Source organism: Rhinolophus sinicus, linkage group LG01, assembly GCF_036562045.2.
Source record: "Rhinolophus sinicus isolate RSC01 linkage group LG01, ASM3656204v1, whole genome shotgun sequence".
Lineage (NCBI taxonomy): Eukaryota > Metazoa > Chordata > Mammalia > Chiroptera > Rhinolophidae > Rhinolophus > Rhinolophus sinicus.
The window spans coordinates 162,415,798-162,441,773 of record NC_133751.1 but is presented as its reverse complement, the minus strand read 5'-3'; the positions used below and the strand labels follow the sequence as shown (position 1 = coordinate 162,441,773).

Genomic DNA, 25,976 nt, shown 5'->3' with positions numbered 1-25,976 from the left:
AGAACAGTATCAGAATTTTCACAGGAATAACAAATGCTATAAGACAATGGAGCACGGCCTTTAAAATTCTGAGGGAAAATTATTTTCAACATCGACTCCAAACTACCAATCAACCAAGAGTAGACATTTTCAGAACTATAAAGTCTCAAAATCTTTACTTCTCATGCACTTTTTCCTAGAAGTTTTGGGTGGTGGCTACACTTTGGCAAAAGAAGGGCACTGAATCAAGAAAGAGGAAGTCATAGGATCCAATTAACAGGAGATACAACAGAGACTAAAAAAGAAGGTCATAGAATGAGCACTGACTACAAAGGCCTGGAGAGCAATGGTCCTGATGGCAGAAGGTGAAGGGCTATGGAAAAAAGGTTGTTTTGAGCATTTAAGCCTTCGGGTAATCATTGTGATCAGTACATAAAGAAACTAATCACATTTTAAAATCAGGCAATTATTCTTGAAAAAATAAGAGTCCAGTAGAAAGGCAATGATAGTTGACCATTGGGTTCATCAGTGAACTTTGTTATCTACTGGTTAACACAAAGTTGTGATTAATCTCTATTGAGAGGGACAGGGGAGGTAGGAATATAAGAAAAGTAAATCCTCCTGCCATAAAAGGAATTCAAAAATCATTTCTGAAATTGGTAAGTCAAGAAAAAGTAATATAACTATTTTTAAATAAGAAGGTAAATACTAGAACCAACCACTAAGAGCTGAAGGTGTTTGTCTCTGGGGTGCTAAGCTGGGGGAAGGAAAGCTACTTCCTTTTCATTGTAAGCCTTCTTAGCTCTCTTTGATTGTTTTCAGCTATGTGCATGAATTACTTTAGTAAAAATAAAGCTAAATTAAAAAAACTGAAACTTAAAAATTCAGTATGAATTCAAAGAAAGGAGGACTGGGGAACTGGAAAGACATGAAAAGGAGCCCTATCTACCAGCTACAATTTACGTTCAACCACCAGGCTCTTAAAAGAGAGACCTCTGCAAAGGAGCTCCTGCAGCCTAACCAGGCTTCCTTTCAAGGCCAGGACACTCCCTCTGCACCAAGTGGCAATAACAAGGCTCAAAAGACAGACACAGAGTTACTTCATTTAATGAAAGATGTAAAGAACTGGTCGAGTTCAAATGGATGATTTATAATAATTAATGATTAATACTAAGAAACAATAGTATAATATCAATATATTATAAGGATATGTTTCCTGAGATCTTGTGGTAATTTCTAAACATTAAATGTAATAATGCAAAAACTACAATTCAGGGTCAAAGTTTTCATGGTGACTGTAGAACTGAAGATACTTTATCTCCTGCCTTGGAATTTAAGTTTAAGCAACAGCATCCATTTCTGGACTTGTCCTGATTAAAGATAATGCAATAATTCAGTGTAATATAACAAAGTTCAAATTTGGTCCACTTACAAAAGAATTCTCATCAAAGTCACTTTAATCACAGAGGTCTGCAATTCCCATACAACAGAGAAAGAAAAGCAAGCATTGGTTTTGCTTAGATGATCACTGATATACCAAGAAGTCTCCAAATTTCTCAATAATCCCATGGCCTAGACAAAACAAAACAACCAATAATTATACATTATAAAAAATCCTAGCAAGCTAAAATCCTTACATAATTGCTCTTATTTGGCTCATCTTTTTCTTAAAATTCATAAAAGTCAAGCACATTTGAAAGGGTTCCTCAAAATGCAAGTTTCCCCAAAGCTTTATAGGTTGCTTCATGCGACCCATTCACAGTTCAAAACCTAGATGTAATTCAAGATACATTTATATCCCCTCAAAAAAACGATTTCATAAATACATTGTTCCTAAGGGAAAAAAAGTGGCTCCATACTTAGGAATATAGCAGACCTGTTCAAAGCACCTGTTTCAAGAGGGGAAAAATGATATGAACCAAAAATGATTTCATTTTGCTTTAAAAAATATTTATAGAAAACTGTTCAGGAACTTAGCTTTTTGAATAAAGCAATAGAATAGATTTTCTATGAGTTCAAAACCTTGTTATAGTGTTTTCATTATAAACCTATCAGTTAAAAAAAACCAAAACTTCCAGAAAAACTTATCAGTAGCACCTTGACCTTCATGGTCTTATCACTTATTCAAGTTCTTACTACCACAAAAAAAAATAAAAAAATATATGATTACTCACTCAATATGACAACTTACTACATTATCAAACTTTTTTCTCAAATTACACATATGAAGTACAACATATGAAAAAGATTCCACTTAATATAGTCTAATGACCTGTGTGCTATTTAAAAATCACAATTTCTTTAAGTAGCATACAGTTTATCTAAATGTATATTAATGATTACAGATTGTATATGTCCAATTTAAACTTAAGAGACAAAGCTTATTATTAGATTTATTTTAGTAAATACCAATATCGACTCTTAAAAAAATTCCCACATAAACTTACAAGAGAAAATTAAAGTGAAATAGGCTACACTATTCTAAGCGCATAGGCAACAAAACTAAAACTATGCCTCATTTGTGTATTCACTATGAGGTCTGAATATACAAACAAAATCAAGCAATAAAGAATACTATTAGCACTTGATAAAGATTAGAGAGAATACCAATAAATGTAAAAAATACAATGTATTATATGTTGAGTTTGAATGCAAAAACCACGTATTTATTAAACACGATTAACTTAAAAACACCAAACCAATTTGTTTAAAAGTGCTCCTCATCCAGGACCTTGGACAAAACTGTCACGCCAAAGTGAATTTAAAAAAACAGTTTACAAGGCAAACACTGATAATAAGTATGGACAAGCACTACCAAAATATGCTATTTGTTCTTTAATTAAATAATGCCATTCTCAAGTGATATAAAGCAGTCACCTTAACAGAAATCCTTTCTTGTATAAATACTCATAAATAAAAAATGTCTCTAGATATTCTAAAGATCTGCAAACATTAATAATACCTTACAACAGCAGCTTAATGTCTATTTTAGGGGAAAAAAGTCACTAAAATCCTCTTCCATTGAAAGTCGTTTATTTCTCTGGTAGAAGTGAGCAAGGTCACTACAGTATTAATCTCTTTTCTAGAACAGTGTAAATAACAATGTATACCCATCTTAAATTTGGTAGGTCATTTTTTGATTCAACAGAAAAATAAATAAATAAAAATTAAATACTTTAACCCAACATTTGGTATTGACAAATCAGTAGTGTCAACTTCACATATGAAGGACAGCATAGTCTGGTTTGTAAAAATCCTCAAAGTCATGGTATTTGGGCTAAAAATATTTAGAATATCAAATGTTTCCTTTTTGCTTAAAGGAATACAGTACAGTCACCATCAAGCTGCTATCATAACTCATTTTCAGCTGGGATAAAGTGACCATTTGGTCCATGGCACAAGTTACATATGTCACACTTCTGTCAAACTGAAACCTTGTTTATAAGATTTCATGTTTATAAGCTACAATACACACTGAATAAGCCATCAGTCCCTCACAGTTTTTTAGAAAAATATCTACATTTGTTCTTATGGATGTCAAAATGTTACACCATCATTTGTTTAAAAAGAAAAAAAGATGCACATTCATACTGTGAAGTTATTAGGAAAATACTCTTGCAAATAAACTATATAAAGATAAAATACACTTCAAAGGTATGTGGGGGGTTTTTTGTTTGTTTGTTTTACAATATTTTATAAAGTGCAGAGAAATCGTAAGGGAAAAACTACTCCCTATAACATAGTTTAATTACAGCAGCTTTTGCATAGCAATACTTAGAGGAAGTTGGACACTTCTGTTTCCTCAGGAAGAGAAGGATGGAAGAGGATCTTCCAATTCAGATTTTTTTTTGGCCATAAATCTACTTTCTTCAGGAATGGTTGCTGATGCCAAATCTCCATTAAGTGTATTTCTTGAACAGTGAACAGGTCCTATTAAGAAAAGGTTAAACATCCTATCAATATTAACTCCAATTCTCTGTTGAAAGAACATTTTAAGTTTCCTATTCAGAGACATGAAATTCCTTTAGCTTCCTGCTAATTTTTTGATTGTTTGTTGATAGGAAAGAAAACTAACTTTTCTACTATTGGCAGTCATAAGGAGACACTTCAGTTTATGAGATAAAATATGAAACTACCTAAAGTAGAAATATTATTTTGTTCATTGCTAGAACCATGGTTGGCACATAATGGGAGTCAATAAATATTTGCTGAATTGAATTTAGTCTTTCATAATTACCTATTGCTCTTTCAGCCTCATCATTTTAATGCTATTTAGTATCCTCCTTGCTTTCTATGCAAAGAAACCAAGACCCAAAAAAGGTCACATGCTTAATGCAAGATCAGACAATTTGTAACGGGACTAGGACTAATTCAGGTCTTGCTCTTTTCATCACTAGACTTTCTGAGCAAAGCTGTCAAGGTACCTCACACTGAAACATCCCATATTTCCAACTGGAATGCAACTCACAAAACTATCACTGTAGGAACAAGTGAACACAGCTAAATACATTGGCATGCTCCTATTCCAAGGCAGTTGCACTTTCACAGGTATATATCTGAATTTAACATGAACATTTACTATTATTATATATTTTTAAAGTCTAGTTAATAAAAAATTGGAGCAGCTGTATCTGTCAAGGAAAAGAATATTTTGGGATAAAGACTTTCAACTAAGATTTTCAATTGCAAAACATGTACTTTCTAAGAAAGAGCACTGATTCAGTCTCGGCTTTGTCAACTAACTGAGACACTAAACTTGAGAATAAGCAGAAGGTAATCTAAGGATAAAAATTCTGACCTAGCCTACAGTTATCAATTTTAAAAGTTCTAGAGTATTAAGATATTTGTATGTATATAAATATGTATGCATGTGTGTGTAAGTGTGTGGGTGTGACTGCACGTATGTATGACTAATTGTTACATGCCTTAACAGCTAAATTGGGGAATACAAAATGAAATAAGGCATTTTACACTTAGATCTAATGTGAAAACTGTCTTCAAAAATTCAGGACCACAGTGCCTAAAACAGAAGAGAGCTAAGGAAAATGGCTAGGTTTAAAAAAAATTAATTTAGCTACCACAAATGAAAATGTTCCCCTTATGGATATAGAGAACATCATGCTAAGTGAAATACATCAGACGGAAAAGGCAAATACCATGTGATCTCACTAACATGTGTAATCTAAAGAACAGAATAAATGAGCAAACTAAACAGAAATAGTCTCAGAAATATAGAGAAAAAACTGATGGTTGCTATATGGGAGGGGGTGGGGATGGGGGAAAGGTAAAGAGATTAGGAAGTACAAATTAGCAGTCACAAGATTGCCACGGAGAATATGAAAGACAGTTTGGAGAATATCAATAATGTAAAGATTTTGTAAGGGGCCAGATGGCCACTTGTCTTATTAGGGAGACCATTTCATGGACTGTGTAGATGCCTGATCACTGCGCTGTACACCTGAAGCTGAATAATAATGAATGTCAACTATAATTTCATATATATATATATATATATATGTATATATAGTCACAGGATGCGGAGTACAGCACAGGGAATAGAGTCGATGGAATTGTAACAGCTATATAAGATGTCAAAGGGGTAATAGATTGGGGGAGGAAGGTTATCACTTTGTGAGGAGTGTAAATGTCTAACTATTCCATTGTTTTGTACACCTGAAACTAATAAAATAAAAATGTTCCCCTTAAAGAAAAAAAGAAGTGGCATCTAGGACAAGTACAAGGCAGCAAACAGAACTCTTTCCTGAGCTCTGGATTAAGGGTCATGTGTAAAAGGCCAAAAGAATAAGGTAAATTAGAATGTATACAATACCTGCCTCAGGTAACAGTTTCCCCCCATACCTATCTCTTTAACCCTCTTTCTCTTTCCTCATCTCTTCCAAATTTTACTAAATTGACCCAGTAAAGTTTGTTTCTCCCTTCCCCTTTCCATCCTCACCCCTTTCCTTTCATTTCTTTACCCATTGTCCCAACTTAAATTCAAAATGGTAATGAGGACACAGTAATGCTCTATTATCAATGAATAGGTTATTGGTTCTATAACAAAAATGGGCATAAAAAAAAGATATCATCAACTTCTAAAGATCTGAAAATGGCAAGCAGTCCTTTTTAGAATCTCCATCATCTTCATGAACTCTACATTCTCCTCTAAATAAAGCTGTGTAATCTCGTAAGCAAAACAACTCTATCTTAATCAATGTTCTCAATATATTCAAACACTAGAAATCCAACACCACTGTTTTGTCCCACGTTAGTCATACTATGAATTAGCTGCGATCCTCTAGGCAACCAAAAGAATCTAACCATTTGTCATGTTGTTTCCATAAGGGAAATAAAATCTGTGTTCCACACAACTGACTTATAAATAAACTCTTGGAACACAATCTGTTACTTAATTCAGAACTGTATGTAATTTCTATCCCACATGCTTCACGGGCAATAGTGAAGACTTTGAAAAGCAAAAGTTGTAATAATAAGACCATATTTCTGTTCCCTGGAAATCATGGTCTCAACTGTCTAACTAGATACTATAATTCACTATCACCACCAGAAAAAATAATCTTCCTTGGCCATTCCAAATTATTTAAGTAACAATGCTGATTTTGTTTCTTTGAACCTAGAACTTGCCTTTATTTTTCATTTTCTTGTTTCTTATTTTTTTCTTAGAATTCAGAACTTGCCCTACCCACAATTTATTTTTTCTTCTAAAATGTTTTTAAATGTACATGTAGTGGGAGTAGAAAATTATTAAGTGAATACTAAAATATAGTGGGAGTAAAAGATTTTGGTATTAAATATATGCCTGAGATACACTATTTACAAAGAGATATTCAGCACTTCTTTATTAATAACAAGGTGTTTGTAAGAGGATAAATGAGCTTCTGTTGATTACGTACTGTTTGCTTAGCTCCAAATTAAGGAATTAATCCAAGGATCAAGTACAGTGTTCACTTGTCAGTATCCTTCATTTCAGCAATTTTGCTGAATAGGCCAAAGAGAGAGACAGACCCCTCTAACTTACTATCTGGGTCTTCAAGAGGGATATCATTACAAGAGTCTGTATCTGAGTAGGTTCTTCGGCGTCGCTGGGAGAGTCGGTGAAGTGTAGACACTGGTTCTTTCATAGAGTGGCTGCTCCTGAAAATTAAATTAAAAACATTAAATTGTATGGCCTTAAACAAATGAAAATGCCCTCAACTTATTTGGAGTTTTAAATTACTTCTCTTTAACTGAGAGAGGAGTTATTTTTATGCCCAAATATTTTGGTAATATTCTACTTGTTCAGAGGTCAAGCCACAAGTATGTCAAATCATTTAGAACCTAGCTGGTAACCTGGAGACTATGGCCTCTGAACCAAACTAAATGGAAAAAGGGTGCAATAAAGAAGAAGCAATTTCTTTCATAGAGGAGGATCTAGCTAGACAGTAGACACATCAGATGGTTAACAAATGTTTGAGAACTAAAAGTTACCAATTTCACAACTGCACATATCTAGTTGTGAAAACAGCCGAGTGAAGGGGATGGGCAGGTAGTTTGGAAATATGCTAAAGGTCTACTTCTGAGAGCAGCAAGACAGATAAAGATGGCAAAACTATTTTTGAAAAAATAGTTTTCAAAAACTGTTTTAAAAATCAGTCTAGAAAATCAGAAAACTAGAAAAACCAATCTAAAAAATTCAACATAGAAACTAATCACCATCACTCAACAGCATCTTGGCTACCATTGTATGAAAATCCAACATCAATGTTCTTAATGACAACCTTGATTCATCAAGAAGAAAACAAAATTTTAAAATTCTTATTATACTGTATTTAATAAGGCAGAAAGAATAAAACACAGAGCAGAAAAATTTTTATCATAAAAATAAAATTTTATCAAAGGGATCACGCTTCTATTTTTCTGGAAAATTCAGCTGGTGAACTCTTCATTCAGTGATAGGGTTGGATACATAACATTACTGGACTACTCTGAGCACATGATAGTTCAATCCAAGATTGTATAATCATCAGAGAGAGAAAAAAGGTGACAACACAGTAAGGGCTCAGTTAGCATTTATTCTTAATGTAGAGAAATAAAGACTAATGTCACTATAATTTCATTACTTTCCAAAGTACCAAATAAGAAAACCATAGCAACTTAAAAGAATATCACCTACCAATATCAATAATACTTTAATAGCCTGAGATAATAGCAAGATCTATCCAGAAGGTAAATTCTGTTGATGATACTTTAAAATATCAATTGTTTTTTTCTCTTTTTTCAATGAGATCTTTAGCTTCTAATAAAACAATAGCTCGGTATGAATATATGATGCTATAAAAAGCTGTAGTAAAACAAACCTAAGCTTTGGAGCCATGATACATCAAAAATAGATTTCTATTTACCATCATTTGATATAATTTCAAACATCTAAAAAAGGTACAATAGGGTGCAAGGTGCTTACCTTGCTGGTTAATTTATTCACTCATTTTTTTCTTTATTGACTACCTACTGGGGCCAGGCCCCACACTAAGCACTAAGAGATAAAAATGCTAAGCAAATCAGAAACAGACTCTGCCCTTACAGAGTTTATATTCCACACCAATTTATGTTAAAGGCCCAAAGAAGGTAGATATAATTTTGAGAAACTTGGTCAAAATAAAAGGTTATTTTACCTCTCTGAACTGCAAGAACCAGGGTGGCTGACAGAACGCTTCATCTAGAAATTTAAAAAGAAAATGAGCACAATTCATATGTCAAGTAGAATAAAGCAGTTTTAGAATATTATCATCTTTATTCAGAGAAAAAATGCTGGCCAAAAAATTTATTTTTTAGACTCAAGTAACATTAGCACAATGTCAAGCTTTCTCCCTAATAACCATTAATCGGAATCTTTCTCAACAACATATCGAAAACCTCTCTCTCTCTCTCTCAGGGCAGGAATAGAGTCTGGTAGCAAAGCTTCTCTTTACCATTCATTATTCAGGTAACTGTTACACAGATGCTCTAAAGTGTGGTTTTCATGGAAGATGGCATGAATAATTCAAGTCTTTAAAGAACTCAGAAGAAGAATCCTACACCTCAAACAGACTTCTAAAATATATATTTAAAATATAAGTAAAATTTGATTAAGAACATTAATAAATATGACAAATATTAAACATAATTTAGGAAGATCCAACTAATTCACCAAAAATATATAAAGAGCCAGTAAGTAAAACAAATTATCAATATTTAACACGGTAGCAGAAAAAGTACATACTAAAGGCTAAGGATGGTTGCTTTTCTATACAGGGTTCAAGATTCTTACAAGTGTAAGTCTAACATTTGTATTATGTAAATGCTTTCCACATTTGTAACAAGAGCTCCCAGATGCTCTGAGAAACCCCAGTTGAAACATTAACAGTTATGATCCAGCCAATTTGTAGTTCAGGGACATCCCCGCTACAATTTCACTCAATCTGTGGATCAAAATTACTGTTGTTTGAACTTCTATGATGATTTGAAATATAATTGAATGCAAGTTAATTTTAAGTGGGATACAATGAAAATAACTACATAAAATGATTATAACGATCAGGTTAATTTTGGAATTCTCAAGTGTTTCGGCTTTATTTTTCATTTACTCATGTTATTTGTTTTTAAAAAAGGATTTTCCTATGAAGACTGTCTAACCTTACTTTCCAAGTTATCTGTCTCCAGAACTAATTACCATAAGCAACAATTTGCTTTATGTACGAAGGAAAATGGCATAGCGAGTAAAAATAAGCAGCCTCTAATATTTCTTAGATTAAGTTATTGGATTTTCTATAATGTTTATACTGAGAAAAGGTTTTAAAGTGACAGTTATTATTGTTTCTTATACATAAAACACATATATGACCTCTCTGGACTCTAGAGCATTTGTAACAGAAGGCATTTTCCTCATAAGTTCAAAGCAAAAACAAGGCAGATTTGTCTTTTTACTGTATTTGACTCTATAAAGTATACCTTTGAAAAAAAACACAGTGTAACCCTTGCACATCAGTCTCAGGAACATAGTATTATATATCCATCTCAACAAATCTTCTTTCCCCCAGCTATATGTCTATTTAACATTTCACAGTATGTCTACAATTGTTCTAAAGAGCAACATCGTCAACATTGAACACCACAGTCCTGTGAGATGTTATTAAAAAATAAAAAGGGTTTAAAAGTCAAATAAATTTCAGAAACACTGCACACCACCTCTCCTTCTCAGAGAGTCATAATGTACTTTAGCATTACAGAGGCATAACAGAGATGGCAGAGAATCTGGTTACGTTAACCTAGCGCTTCCCAAACTAATCTGGCCATAAACCTCATTTTCATGCTACATTTATCTCAGTCCGCCATACACTGATTAAAAAACAATAATCTAAATATAAATTTAGGTAATAATGTTTACTAAACATTATTTTAAACTAAATTTGCTGGGGTGGGTACGAGAACCTAGGAATGAGCTGTACCCTTTCTTCTAACAAATACATTTTCAGTAACTGCTTAGAATAGTAGCCAGGTGGCATTCTTTCTTCTATGGAAGGGCTCCTGAAAACAGTTTGATGAAAAAAATGTAGACTCATCAAACCTTATCTCACCTCCCAGTTCCCGACACAGAATGCTAGAGTAAGTTTATTAGCTTGAAAAGGACAACAAATCTGCTACCCTTCCCCCCACCCCCCCCCACCCTGCAAAAAACAATACTTGTTCAGTGATCAGAAAGTAAGAAAGTAACATTAAGCACCTAACATTAAACAGGCCAGATCCTTTGAATGACCCTCTGAGGTAGAAGACTTGATTTTATAGGGAAAAAATGAGGTCCAGAGATTAAGAAACTTGCCTACAGGGAGGGTTCAAATCCACATGCGGACTACAAAACACTGTTTCCTCTGTAACATGCTGTTTCAAATCCCTTACAACTTCTGTAAATATTTGCTTATTTTATCCCATTGTGGGTAAAACATTACCCCATTGTGACATTTTCACCAAATAGAACAGTTCTCCCCCACCTTTTTTGTGTCATGGCACCCATAGAAGATTATATTTTCCTGGCACACAGGTAAATGGCACAGTCCCTCTGAGGAGAGGGTATCAGGACCCTGACACATGCTGAGTGTACCAGATGAGAGGCTCCAATACAGAATATGAGTACATGCAAAACAAATTCAACCTGTTGACTATTTCCCTCCCACTGCCATATGCCACCCTTAAAAAATAAAAACAAAACAACAACAAAAAGAAACATGCAATATTACTGGAAGAAAAACAAGTTGTTCCAACCATTTGAACAGGAGAAGGTGACACAGGAGAAACTAAGGGATCCGGATGAGACAGCTGAAACATCTCAGGTTTAAACTTGGCATTCGCTATCTTCACACATTCTTCAAGCGTTGTGATGAATGTATTACATGTGGCACTAAGTAGAGAAGAGGCTTCATTCATGTTCTGAAAAATTACACACAAAGAATTGAACAGACTCACACACAACTATATGGAATCATGCACCACCTTATAATCAAGTAGTGAAACACTATCTCCAACGGACGGGACCCCTTACTAGGTTATGTTCAAATTTATTTAAAATACACTACCTTAGAAAATTAAAGCAACACATGAATAAGAATTATGTCTCTCAGGTAAACAATGTATGAAATTAGATTCCAAAAAAAAATAAGTTTTGCATTTAAACCAAATATATTGCAAAACTGTGTACAAAACTTATCTTTGACAAACCTAACCTAAATGGTAATTTTCTAACTATCAGAATTCCAAAGGTGATCACAGCAGTGAAACACCTGTAGAGTTACTTAGTGGCAGGCACAATCCACATCTACCCCAGGCCCAGCCTCCCATTTCTTTCTTGGTAGAATAAAAACTCCATTTTTTTTTAATTTTTTTTTTAATGACAGGAAAGCACCCTGACCTTGGGCAATGAATACAGACTGGTTTAAGCCAGTCATGGCTATTCCATGACCCTTTATCAAGTACTCATTTGTCCTAGTTTCCATTGACCCAGACAAAAAAGATGATGAGTAGTCTGCTGGGAAGTTTCTGGGATTTTTGTTCCATGATAAAAGCTAAGGACAGCAACTTGAGGTAGCCTCTCTCCACCCTGGCTACCCCACTGCTTCCTGCTTGTGTGTGGCTTTGGCCGTCACCTTGACTCATTGGGTATGAGGAGGAAAAAAACCCAACACAGCAAGAATGGCAGAGTGGAAACGTGGAAGAAGCCTGGGTCCCTGATACTCTTCCTGAGCTGCTGGAGCAAATGTGAGGGCACCTACCTCCAGAGAGCTTGTGGTGACACAGTATGTGGCCTTAGGGTTTAATGTACCTACAACCAAACGTGACCTATCTCACACAAGATTCCTCCCCAACAGGAGAAGGCTACAGGAGAGGTAGGAAGATTTCTTGTCCTACTTCTCCCAAGTTCAGCAAAGGGGACTGGGAACCATGCTGGCCTTTCAGCTGGACAGCAGAGGGCTCATTGGTCCTACTTTATCAGAAAGAGTAAGCCTAATCCATAGCCAGGTCCTACAAATCTTAGTTTTGATTCCTACATCACTGTTCTGCGAATACTACTTTTATTTCATAAAGCTATCACCTCTCAGTAATTAAGCTACAACTTTATTACACAAGAAAGAGAATAGCTGTTGTCCAATGAATTTGAGTAGTCATCCTGGAAAACAAATCCTGGAATGCTTCTTCCCTACTCCAACCACCTAATTAACAACTGGCTGCAAAGATAGGCCTTTGTTCCCTAGAGAAATGTGCTACAAGAACTTAACAGATTTCCAGAGAGTCTACAGTTGGGAGAGCTCAGAATAGCTGAAAATAACTCATTTTGAAAATGCTTCTCTGTCATCTTATGGGAAGAACCTCACCCACCAGTGTACAGTAAAGCCTAACCAGACACAAAAGGATCATCTTTGTTATACCTCTATGCTGGGAGATGAATGATTCTCATCATGGTGAACAAATTCTTGGATCGTATGAACTTGCTGCATTAGGAGGTCACAGTAGAGGCGAAGTTCAGACATTTTGGTTTTTAGAGATTCACTGGTTTCATTTATTTCTGAAAGGAACATACATAACCATTCAGTTAGATCATTTTCATATTTTGGGGGCAAAACAACATATGGAATAATTTTTAAAAATTATATAAAACCTATAGCTTAAGAGGTGTGAGACCTTGGAAATAGGATACAAGGGCCCTAAGAAAACAAACACCTTCTCTTCAGATAAATAGAAAAAAATTGGCAGTCATACGTCTGACATGAAGTTTGGACAGCTTAATCTCCACAGGCAGAGTGATGACCACTGATATTTCCATTACTCATTTTTCATTTGAAAAGTACTTATATTTCGTCTTTTGTGAATTGGACTTTTTTTGCTCTTAACACATTTTTCCAGTTCTGATGTTTGAGTTTTCTCTTAATAATATATAAATTGATAATTTATAAAAGTTCTTATGTACTAAATTTAGCAATCTTTCATTTGTCCTACACACTGTGAATACATTTCAAGATATGTCAGTTCTTTCAGTTTTCTTTATTGTATATTTTGGCATACAGAAGTTTTTAATTTATATGTAGTTAAAACTATTGCATATAAATACTCATTTATTTTCTTCTGTTCCTTTCATAGCTTCATTTTCAGAATTTTTTAATTAACAGCTTACTTTCTTTTCTTCAAGATCTCCAGACAGACTAAACATCCAGCCTTGATCTCAGCAACTCACTTGCCAATACCTTCTACACTAGAGGTGTAAGCAGGAGGAAGAGGAGAAAAAAATACATAGCAGATCCTGGTGTTCCTCCATCTTCCCTGAGGGAGTGGCACGGCTGTGGTACTAGCCACACAGCCACCCTAGTCAGCGTGGACCAAAGCAGCTCTACCTGGCCATCTAACCAAAAACCAAAATTAATTTCTACCCATAATTAAGTCCATTCCTTCTTTTTAACCATAGTAAAATATATTACCATTTTAACCATTTTGAAGTATACAGTTCGGTGGTATTAGGTGCATTCATGTTATCATACAACCATTATTACTACTGTCCATTTCCAGAACTTTTTTTATCTTCCCCAACACAAACTTTGTACACATTAAACACTAACTCCTCCTTCTCCCCTCTCCTAGGCCCTGGAAGCCAGTACTTGCTGTTTCTATGAGTCTGACTACTTTAGGTACCCCATATTAAGTGGCATCATATAATCTTTGTCCTTTTGTGACTGGCTTATTTCATTAGCGTTGTATCTTCAAGATTCATCCATGTTCTAGCATGTGTCAGAATTTCCTTCCTTCTTAAGGCTGAATAATATTCCATTGTACCTATATACTGTACTATGTTTATCCATTCATCTGTCTATAGACATTGGGTTGTTTCTACCTTTCGGCTACTATGAATATCCATTCCTTCTCACCCTACCCTTAGCCATAGTCTATCCATGACGTACTTTCATATATTTGAAAATTGTTACAAATTCAACATTTAGCCTTCATTTTCCAATACCCATAATTAATTGCTTTCACTAACTTAGATAATTTCTATTGTTTTTAATTATAAAAGTAGTATCAGTATAAAAGTATACAAAAAATTTTGGAAAATCAAAAAAATATATAGAAAAGAAAAATCAATTGCAATCTCACTACCAAGATCTAAATACTGTTATTTTCACATTATATCTGCATAAAATTGAATTAATACCATAAATTATTTGCTTTTGATTTTTATTTAGTCCTTTTGAACTGGCAATATATGTACACAATAAAGTCAAAAGGTACAGTCAAAGGGTATACAGTGAAAAGTGAGTCTCCACAAATTCCCTTTCTAAAGGTAACAGCTTGATCAATTCTTGTATCTCTTTCCTAAGCTATCCAATGAATACATACATAATTTTGAGTCTTGCTTTTTCAATTATTTAACCTTGGGAATTTTCTCACATCATTAAAATTCCATGTAAACATTTTACTGGCTACATAATAAGCACTAAATCTTTTACTGAACCATTCCCCTAAATTTAAACTTTTGCATTGTTTACAATCTTTTTTCACTATGATGAACATCTATGTACGTAAACCTTTTTCTATATTTCTGATTATTTCTTTGGGATAGATTACTGTAAGTGAACATGACAATGTACATTTATATTTAAGAAAACATTCTCACCACACCGGAAAAATCTGCAATTACCTTTTTCTTTTTTAGTCCTAGTATCAGTCAAACAGGCTTTGGAGCTCCCCAGAGCAACCAGCCACCTCTGTCTTTCAGCTGCATTCACAGCCTTCATGTAGAAATGCTGTTCTCCTGGAATGATTAATTCCATTCTTGTGTTGTCTGCTGAATGGACTAGGATGATAAACAAAGGAGAAATACAGTCACGGACTTAAGTAAGTTAGGGAGAATGAAATCAGCACTCTTACATAGTACTAGATGTTTCAGACACTTCAAACAACCAACTACGATTCAAGATGCAGGCAGTGCTGCTCCCTAAGGGGCTACCTAGTGGCACCTTCCAAACCACCACTCTCACATCTACCCTGGCTGGCAGACTTACCAAAGTGGTGGTGGCATGTAAAAGAGAAAACAGTAACAAATTAACTACTGAGAAGTGAGAACTAAGAAGTCCCTCCCTTGGGGCTAACCGTTCCACCTTAAATAAACATGCATAATTACACGTATCACTCAGTTTTCACTGATTTCTTCAAAAGCAGAGTCTGTGCTTTGGTATCTCTGAAGCCTAGGACAGTGCCTAGCATGTAGACAAAGAACAGTCATAGATAACTACAGCCACCTTCCATTAGAAAATAGTCCTCCACTAATGCGCATATCAAATCACCTGTAAGGCAGGAGCATTTTGGAGACCTTCTCCTCTTCCCCTCCATCCGCCTCCTCCTCTCCTACACACCACCCCACCTCTTGATACTCTGACAAAAGAGAGCTAATCAGGAATTACACTGAGCCAGTCCTAAATTTTTATTGTAAGACTAAATTTGTGTCACATTGTCATTAATCAATAAGGCTTTACTCAACTCAGAGCAGTGAGGTTGGGGAAGCAGGGGAAATAAAAGCAGGAGCACAAAGGAGTCTTTGCTCTAATAGAGGTGGGAATGTAACAGAGAAAACAAATTGACATACTAAAAATAATCAAAACACCTAAATGTTGAACTCTTTGGTACAGAGACTTCATGTGGAATTATAATGAGAGAAAGCTAAGAAAACGCAGAAAATAAAAAAGGCCTCAAGAAGAGGGATTAGATGACAGCAGGATTTGTTTAAATCTGAAACAGTAAAACTGCACGAGAAAAGTTCTAGATGAAAAAGTATTATGTACTGAGGATATCAGGAGACAGGTCTAAATGGAGCCTTGTGTTGTATAAAAAAGTAATGATATTCATGAATGCACAAACGACCAACGATGGGTGCAAAAGATTTCTAGGCTAAGATAAAAACTACTGAAATCCCAAAGCTCCAAGAGTAACTTTTTTTTGCTACTTGCTAATACTAGTAAAAGCACCAATAGCTACCTTAAAAGAAAACAATGCTCTAATTTCCAGTGATGTTTCTATAAGACAGAACTAAAATACAATGACTCATTTTTAAACATACCATAATTTATGGATCAGCATGAGCTGTCACCTCCAAAGTAATCACCTGAGAAGGCAACAAACTTAAGAACAATGCTTTCAAAAGACCAAGTTCCTAGGAAAAATGGACAAGACCCCTACACATAAAACTGCAAAACATTACTGAGAGAAATTAAAGACCTAATTGAATATAGGAATATACCACGCTAATGGATCAGAAGATTCAATATTATCAAGAATACAATCCTCCCCAAGTTGATGTACAGATTCAATGCAATTCCAAACAAAATTCTGGCAAATATTTGTGGAAATTTACAAGCAGATTCTAAAATGTATAAGGAAACGCAAAAGGCCAATAATAGCCAAGATAATCCTGAAAAAGAACAAAGTTAGAAGACTTAGACTATCTGATACTAAAAAGTATAAAACTAAAGAAATTAAGACTGTGTGATATTGGCACAAAGATAGAAAAACAGGCCCATATAACAAAAGACAGTCTAGAAAAAGACCCACACATATAGCTTTGTGACAAAGATGTCCTTACAGTGAGTGTGTGGGTGAAAGGTTATTCTTTTTAATTAATTGCTGCTCTGTCAACTGGATATCCAGGTGGGGGAAAAAAATGAATCTTGACCCCTGAAACCATGTATAAAAATAAATTTTAAGCCAAACACAGACCTAATATAGTCCTAAATATAAAGGGTAAAGCAATTAACATTCAAGAAGGTAACAGAAGATTTCTTAAGTGGGATACAAAAAGTTCTAATAAAAAAAATCGACACACTGGATTTCACTGAAATTAAGAACTTGTGTTCATCAAAAGATACCATTAACAGAATGAAAATGCAAATATAGGGTGGGAGGATACCTTTGCGATACAAAAATATCATTCAGACTGTATCAAGAACTCCTACAAATCAATGTGAAAGCTAGCCCAATTTAGAAATTAGGCTAAAAAATTGATAAGGGACTTCAAAAGAAGATGTCCAAATGGCTAATTAATATCTGGGGAAAAAACCCTCAAAATCATTAGTTATTAAAGAAATGCACGTTTAAACCACCATGAGATATCACTATACACTAGAAATATTCAAAATCTTAAATGAACCAAGTTTTGGCAAGGATGCAAAGTATCTGTCATACTCTGCTAGTTGAAAAATAAACCGCTACAACCACTTAGGTAAACAGTTTGATATTATCTGTGACAATTCTTTCCTTGATCAAACTTCAGTCAGGCTCCTCTGAGCCCTCTGCTTGACTAGGCCTAAACTTGGACTTCCATCTCTGTCCTTGCTGAGCCCAATTTTAGCAAAAATCCTGACAAGTCAGTTTAGTCAGAATCTCCCACTCTCAATATGTGATCGCGCTGGATATCTGACCAAATTCCTCCTCCCTACCATGCCCCAGGTATTATAGTACCTGATCACCCTGGCCTGCCTTTAAGAATCCTGCTAGGTTAGTTTGACCAGAATCCCCCTTTAGCCCTGAAATTTACTCTTAGTAATTTTCCATCCACCTATTTCTCCCTCTCTGTTTCCTTGGCTATAAATTCTCACTTTTCCTTGTTATAGTCACAGTTGAGCCCAATCTCTCTACCCTACTGCAGAACCCCACTGCAATAGTGCCTATACCTGAGCCGCAAGCGGTTAGAGCTCCATGCTCCTAACTCTGAAGGTTGCCGGTTCGATTCCCACATGGTCCAGTGGGATCTCAACCACAAGGTTGCCAGTTCAACTCCTCGAGTCCCACAAGGGATGGTGGGCAGCACCCTCTGCAACTAAGATTGAACGCGGCACCTTGAGCTGAGCTGCCGCTGAGCTCCCGGATGGCTCAGTTGGTTGGAGTGCGTCCTCTCAACCACAAGGTTGCCGGTTCAACTCCCGCAAGGGATGGTGGGCTGCCCCCCTGCAACTAGAAAACGGCAACTGGACCTGGAGCTGAGCTGCGCCCTCCACAACTAAGACTGAAAGGACAACTTGAAGCTGAACTGCATCTTTCACACCTAAGATTGAAAGAACAATAACTTGACTTGGGAAAAAGTCCTGGAAGTACACACTGTTCCCCAATAAAGTCCTGTACCCCTTCCCCAATACAAAAAAATCTTTAAAAAAAAAATAGTGCCTATACCTAACAGTTTGCCTTATTATTTTAACCAGTGTCAAGAATAATTTCTTCTTTAATATCTGTTAAAGCTGATTCAGCAATTCCACTGTAGTTCTACATATATATTGAACAAAAATGCATATACCGGGGGTGTCAAAAAAATGTATATACATGACTTGTATTCATCTTTTGTTATCGGTATATATTGAGTATTACAATTTTCATACAGTTTTTTCCTTTCTTAAAATGTGTATACATTTTTTGGGCACCCTCTGTATATGTATAACAAAACAAATATATAAGGATGTTTATGGCAGCTTTATTTATTATTGTACCAAAATGGAGGGAAAAAACATGCATTAATACTAGAATGGCTATCCAAATCGTGGGATAGTCACACAATGAACATACTACATATACTACACAAACTACAAGAATGACTGAACATGGATGAAATTCATAAACATACTGTTGAGTGAAAGAAGCCAGACACAAAAGAAAATACTGATTTATTCCATTTGTAAAATGTTCAAAAGCAGGTAATACTTATATGTGGTGATGAAAGTCAGATTAATGGTTACCTTTCAGAGGGATTAGTGGCCGAAGAGGCATAATATCCCAGCATGTAGGATACTGATAATATCCTAATTCTTGATCTGGGTGGTAGTTATACAAGCGTGTTCACTTTGCAAACATTTTTCAAAGTGAATACTTAAGATTTGTGCCCTTTTCTATGAGTGTGTTATTCTTTAATGAAATGACTACTTTAAACAAAAAAAAAACAGTAACAAAAATGCTTCCATGACTTAAAAATGTTTGGAATTGCCTTAGAATTCTGTCACTAACAGTCTTTTAAAATCCGCAAGGTTTGCAAATCTTTGAACATTGAATGTAGTTTGATTTCTGATTTCATCAAATGTCATTTGGAATCAAATCTAGGGAAGCCAATAAGATAAAACCATCACTTTTAAATAAAACACTAAAACTCATGCTTTGAATGTGCTTTTCTTGTCTGATTTATAAAAATAAAAAAAATATAAAAACAACTAAATCATGTATCTCAGGGAACATACAAGTAACAATATACCAGGCTGAAGTTTCTTTATCTTATATAGCCATGACTCCCTCTAGGAGTTTAATATTCACTACTCTAGAGCTTTAATTTTTTCTTCAATTCTCCCTGAAGAATTCAGTACTTTTCATTATCATTTTGCCTGATCTCTCCTACCTACCTTCCTCCACCCCACACACCCCAACCATGCATACAAATGAATCAATGGTCCATGAAACCTTCCTTCATATAAATTACAGCATGACTTATTGCTTTATGTCTACCATTCAGAAAGTGCACAGTATGGAAAGGGAGGAGGGGGGTAACTTTACAATCTAGAAATCTGACAAAACACTGCGTCAGCCCAGTCGTGGTCAAGGTTAACATCAAGAGTTGAGTGAAACTATGTCATGTTGAATCTATGGATTCTTGATATGATGTAATGAAAATGGCAGTTTACCTTTGTGATCTTCCTCTCTGAGACCCATAACCCCAGTCTAAATCATGGGAAAAACATAAGACAAAATCCAATAGCGGGGCTTCCTACAATATTCCTGACCAGTACTCCTCAAAACTCTCAAGACCATCCAAAAAGAACGAAAACATCTCTATCACCCAGAAGAGCTTATCTCCAATTCAGCAAAGAACCAGTTTATGACTCTGACTTCATACTTTATGAAAAACCTCTAAAGCATCTTTAGAGTTCAGCTCCCAAACTTTCTAATACTTTTCTATGAGAATGAAAGAGAATACTTAAGCATGAACTTTTAAGTGGTATTCACAGATATCGCTTTTCAAGTCCAAATTGGAAGACTAGCACTAATACTTTGAAATTCAACTCAGAGTATATTTATAGAGAGAGAAATATCAAAAACTGTGTTTAACAATGGCAAGTGACACTCCTGAGTGCTAAGGAAATAAATGGTATTAGAAGATCCTTACTTGGTTAGAAATGCTTTTTTCCTCTTTTTGGGGTATGCTGAAGAACACTTTTACTTACCTAACTTCAAACTTCTCTAATTCCGTATATTTACTCACCTTTAATTTCACAAACTGCCATCTTTATACTTCCTTTGCTCCCTTTGCAAACATCATCTTGTGAATCATAGTAGGACAAGATTCCATTATCTAAAACAAACCATCGAGGCTGCCAACCTACAAAGATCATAAACAACAAAAGATTAATAAGAAATTACTTTCATCACATAGAAAACTGAACTCAAAACTTACCATCCATGTTATTCTTGGGTCTAAAATAACATTCTGACAATTTTTTAATTACCAAGCCTTACCCAAAATGTTTTTACATCCATCTCTACTTTGTCAGGAGAGATTTCTGGGGATATCTCTAGACCAGCATAAATATGGGGAGTAGTACCTTTATTCTGGCTGACAACATTCTCATTAACAACCCGTAAGACCCACCCTCAGTAACAGCCCTACATAAGATACAACATAACTGCCCCCTTTTTCTAAAAGGGAACAGAGTTGGGTTATGATGCAACAGAAGACATGGATTCTAGCCCCAGCTCTACTACTATTCTTTAGTTGGATAACCTAGGGCAAATGTTTTCATTTCAGTAACTATCAAAAAGCTCAGTCTCTGAAGTGAGTGGATGGAACAAGATGACCTCTCTGGTGCCACCCAACCCTCTAATTCTGCAATGGGACCTTCCCCTCTCTTATAAATGTTTCCTAAGCAAACTCCCTTGCAACAGTGAGCACTGAATGAGTTCCAGTCTTACACAGAAGCTGCAAACCCTGTGGTGAGAGCATGGGTTTCCGACCACCCGTCTCTCCTTGCTCTGCTGCTGCACAGCTCTGCACAGACAGAAGTGCTAGAAACTGCAATCATTCACTTAATTAGTATTTATTCAGTGACTGAGCGCAACTGTCACAGACTGGTCTCTACAGCAGAACTGGGGATGAGGAAGATGGCTTTCCTCAGAGCTCAGTTCCTGCTCTTGCAAGCCAAACTCAGTGTTCCCTGAAATCTTATTGAGTACGCTACTAATTTACAACAGTTCACTGATTAGTAACACAGCGGCCATGCTGGAGGCTTTGTGACTGTCTGTGTCCTTTCTGTGATTATTAAATCACAATTCGGCCTCATCTTTTTAGACACAGCCTGCTATATGATTAATCAACTCCGTTTTTCCAGGGCCAAATAGTACCAAGACAGTGACAGATGAGGGAATCATTCTTACATCCTGACACAGACCCAGGACTTACCAATCCAAAAGACTTTACCTGTAACATTTTTGAAATGACAATGCTGAGTCATCACAAAAAGATTAAATGCCAGAAGAGAATGAATGTCATAATACAGTTCAGAGAGATGGATATCCACAAACAAGTTTCAGACGCTTGAAAAATTCTTTTTACGAAACACTATATTCCCTAATGAGGCCTAGCAAATTTGAAGGTAAGTTATTTTAATACATGAACATTTTCTTATTCATCACTGCATTCCTAACACCTAGAATGGTGCATGGCACATAACAGGTGCTAAAAAAATGTATTTCTCAAGTGACTTATAGAATGAATGACCAAATACCAAAAAAGTAAGATACTACATGTTATCCATGAGAGTATAGATATGCAGTCTATCCATGAGATTATATTGTATTGAACATATACAGAAACGACGAAAACATTCTTTCCAAAAACTAATTCATCTTGGCAAACAAATTATAAACAGTGTGTGAAAACACACTCTTCCAGGTCGTTTGATTTTTGAAGCCTGCGTTACTGTGATTCAATCTCTCTTTAAAACAAATATTGAGCAAAATAATTCATTTAGAATTTGTAGCAACTAAAAAGGTGACCATGGTTAATTAATTAAGACTGTTAATTATCTCTACACACCTTTTTGAAGAAATAATAAAACAATCTCTAATTGATTCACAGTTATAAAACACATATCTGTGAAAAACTCATAGGTATTCCCTCTTCTTTTAAATTTTTTTTAAAAAGCACAAAATCTTTCTTCTTTACAAAACATTCTCAAAGAACACTGTCATCAAACTGGAAGATTCCTTAAAGATCACTTAGTGTGAACAGTTGCTCATCGTTCTGTCCTAAGATGAACTAAAATTAATAATCAGCATGCCACTGAGTCAAATTTAAATTTTGAAAATGGAATTTTTCCAAACAAAAGACTTCATCAAGCTTCTACATTGCATACTAGCAGTTAACTTAAATGCTCTGCAAAGACTAAAATCTTAAGCACATTTGGTTAAATATTCACCCAGCTGGTGCTCACAGTACCACAGGAGATGAGAAAGAAAGCCACCAAGACTGTATTTCAATCCAGAAATAAATTATGACTCATCTCAGTAATCTCACATTGCTCTGGGCTATGCATAAGTGGTTTCTTCAAAAAGACCTCCCAAGACACTGTGCTCATAAACATTTGCATCTCAAAGCATAGAAACTACTGTCTTAAAGTTAATACAATATCTCAACTAAACAGTATAACTGTTCTCACAATTGCCCAAATGAAAATGCTTACTAAAAAAGATTCCCTAATTTTTTTAAACATTACCTGTTAAAACATATCATTTATAGAAACAAATTGTTTACCATCGAAGTGCGAACAAAATAAAGCATCTGTGCATCATAAATGTCAAAGCATTTGCTGCTATAAATCTGGCTTTAGCATTGCAACTAATAAAAAACACAGAGGCAACTGTAGCTCAGTGCTCATGCCTCCAAGTATTTATGTGCAGATTTTGCACAAGGTCGGATGTACATAAGTTGAGTGAGTGTATCCTACAATTACGTACTAAGGAGATCATAGAATTCTGAAGTGGAAGGCACTTCCAGGATAAACCAGTTGATCACGCTGGTCTTATCAGATTGAGATCCTGAGAGAATAGGTGACTTGTCCTTACCGTTGGTTGACGGCAGAGATGCGATTAGAACTCAGATTTAACACTCTTAATAAACCAGGTTGTTTGTGTCATGGAAAAGGGCCCTTCCCTGCTGGTCTCATTTCTACAAAAAACCTAGCTCTGTGGAGTTCTTCCTTCCAACCCATTCACTTCATGGTTGAAACTGACTTGCCTACTCCACTTCTGTGCATTGCACTTTCTTCCACCGTTTCTCACACACCTGAGTTCCAAAGCACGCGGCTACCTCAATGACAACCAATCCCTAAGAGAATATTATCTAGGAACAGCTTCAACAAGACAACTGTTAAAATAAACTGCACTACTAAGGAAATAAAAAGATTTCTTGTCGAGTGGGAATTGTTCGGGAAGCTACAAAGGGAAACAGAAGTATTAATTACACGGGCAAAGAAGTGGTCAGGTGCACCTCCCACCTTCAGGAAGGTGCGCAGTCTTGAACTGTCCCCTTGCAGAAGCCAGACGGGCTCTAAAAAGGGACAGAGAAAGAGATTAAGCCCAGGAACCAAATAGAGCCGATTCGCTCGCTGTGAGGCTCACCGCAGGCCAAGCGGAGGGAGGCGGAGCCCGACCTGCCTTCTCCGCAGACTTCCCGCTGACGCCCGCCCAAGCCCTCTCCTAGCTGCCCCCGAACCCTACAAGCATCCGAACCCTCATACCTGTGAGATAGTTGGTCCACTTGTACAGAACCCCCTCCATGCTTCAGAGCCCGGCGCCGCGCATCCTCCTGGCCTGCGCGGGCCGCGGTGATGGGGTAAGCGCGGAGCCTGGGCAGCCCCGCCCGGCCCGCCGGGCCCCTCCCCGGGCGCCCCCAGCCGGCACCAAGTCTTCCTTAGCCCGCGCGCGCCGTTGGTACGTGGCGGCCCTTAGAGGCCGGAACGGCGGCAGCCCCGTGGAGCTCGAGGACCACGCGGCGCGGGCTCAGACATTCCCCGGCGAGCCTCGGCGGCGGCGGCAACAAAAGTGTAACCGCGGCCGGCCTCCTGCTCGCGTTTCCGCTGCCCCGCAGCTCGCTCCCGCGCCCCGGAGTTCCCTCCTCCTCGCCTGCCTTCCTTCCCCCCCGGGTTCCCCGTTTGTTTTCATTGACCCCGACGTCGCTTTCACTTCCTGGATGAAAGGGGCCGGCTTGTCCCGGGAAACCCCTCCCCGGCCGCGCGGCTGAAGGAGACAGCGCGGCCTGCTGCCCCACCGCGGTGCTGGAGACTGAAAGAGGGCGTGCCGGCGCGGGGCACCCTCAGCCTCCTGGCCTGGGCGCTGGGCAGCTCTCACCTTCCCTCAGGCCCTCTACTGGAGGCCCCGGGGCTCCCCATCCGCCCCCCAGCTGCTGAGACCCGGATTGACCGTCCCCCCAGGGCCGAAGCCTCTCGGCCCAGAACCGGCAGGCTGGGACCCTGCTGTGCGCACAGCCCCTGGACCCACCCGAGCACTATCTGCCGGCGCACTTGTCCGGGGGGCGGTGACTTAGGCCTCCTGGGTTTTCCTATAACGGAGCCTGAGGTTCTTTCCGGTGTTTCACTCCACCCCCACTCCCCACCCCAAGAAAATAAAAGACTTTGTGTTCCTTTGTATCCTCCTCACATTCAGGGATCCAATAAATTATCTCTTAGGAAGGCAGTGTGCCACTGAAAATCCTCCGGCCAGGAATTGCTAGGGGCTCCAAGGAATCATCCGGCTAACAACCTTAGATAGTCACAACTGCATTTAGAATATAAAACATGGAACCAAACTTTGGAGTTTATTTTATTCTAAAAATGGGGGCTTTCCTCTAACTTTTATGATTTTTAATAATCCTGTTGGGAAACAATCATCTTACAGAGTTGACAATTTTCAGATTTATGGAATTTTGCAAGCTTTAAGCAAAGCAGATATAGCAAGCTCAGAGCTGTGGCTTTTCTTAGCATCACTAAGGTAGAATAACACCTCCTCTTCCAGAACTCAACCCAGGCCTTCAGCCTTTCTGGTTTGTGTAAGAAGTCTTTTGGGTATTTGCTTGGAAATAAGGTAAATTGATGGATTGCTAGAGACAAGGATAGATGGATATGTAATAAATCAAATGTTAAGTGTTGATATGATCCAAGTGGTGGGTATAAGACCATGATGAGGGGGTAATAAAAATTCAATTTTTCTGTTTGTTTGGAAGTTTTTCATTCTAAAATGTTGAGGGGGTAAAGCTGGCTTTGTGTCAGAACTTAATCAAATCCCTACTGTGTATTGGCTGTGAGATTGGAACAAAATGCCCAATTATCTTAATTATAGTAGTCTCCCCTTTGTTTTTCAGTAGTTTGGTCTCCACTTTCCGCATTTTCAGTTATCTGAGGGCAACCACA

At 36.9% G+C, this 25,976-nt stretch overlaps 1 protein-coding gene across 5 annotated transcripts; it reads right to left on the bottom strand.

The window, feature by feature from the left end:
- Positions 1 to 1,070: 1,070 nt before the first annotated feature.
- PLEKHA3 (pleckstrin homology domain containing A3) lies at positions 1,071 to 24,974 on the bottom strand. Of its 5 annotated transcripts, none has more exons than XM_074338688.1 (9): positions 24,919 to 24,974; positions 24,066 to 24,118; positions 20,777 to 20,893; positions 15,191 to 15,346; positions 12,933 to 13,069; positions 11,250 to 11,439; positions 8,652 to 8,695; positions 7,019 to 7,134; positions 1,071 to 3,909 (listed from the first exon to the last, which is right to left on the bottom strand). In XM_074338688.1, exons 1-8 carry the CDS (start codon positions 24,957 to 24,959, stop codon positions 7,045 to 7,047), a joined length of 828 nt encoding a protein of 275 aa, XP_074194789.1. In that variant the 5' UTR covers positions 24,960 to 24,974; the 3' UTR covers positions 1,071 to 3,909; positions 7,019 to 7,044. The 5 variants fall into 5 exon arrangements, with proteins under 5 accessions (XP_074194789.1, XP_074194787.1, XP_074194791.1 ...); XM_074338686.1 differs by having other exon boundaries at positions 11,275 to 11,439; XM_074338690.1 differs by lacking the exon at positions 24,919 to 24,974 and adding an exon at positions 24,309 to 24,720 and having other exon boundaries at positions 11,275 to 11,439; positions 24,033 to 24,118.
- Positions 24,975 to 25,976: the final 1,002 nt, after the last annotated feature.

Excerpts from the sequence above, each read along its gene's own strand:
- PLEKHA3 (XM_074338686.1), bottom strand. The coding sequence starts at position 24,959 with ATGGGGAGCCCCGGGGCCTCCAGTAGAGGGCCTGAGGGAAG. Across the intron at positions 13,070-15,190 it reads TAGGACTAAAAAAGAAAAAG|AAATAAATGAAACCAGTGAA; the intron begins GTAATTGCAGAT and ends TGTTCCTTTCAG. Across the intron at positions 11,440-12,932 it reads ATTCATCTCCCAGCATAGAG|AACATGAATGAAGCCTCTTC; the intron begins GTATAACAAAGA and ends GTAATTTTTCAG.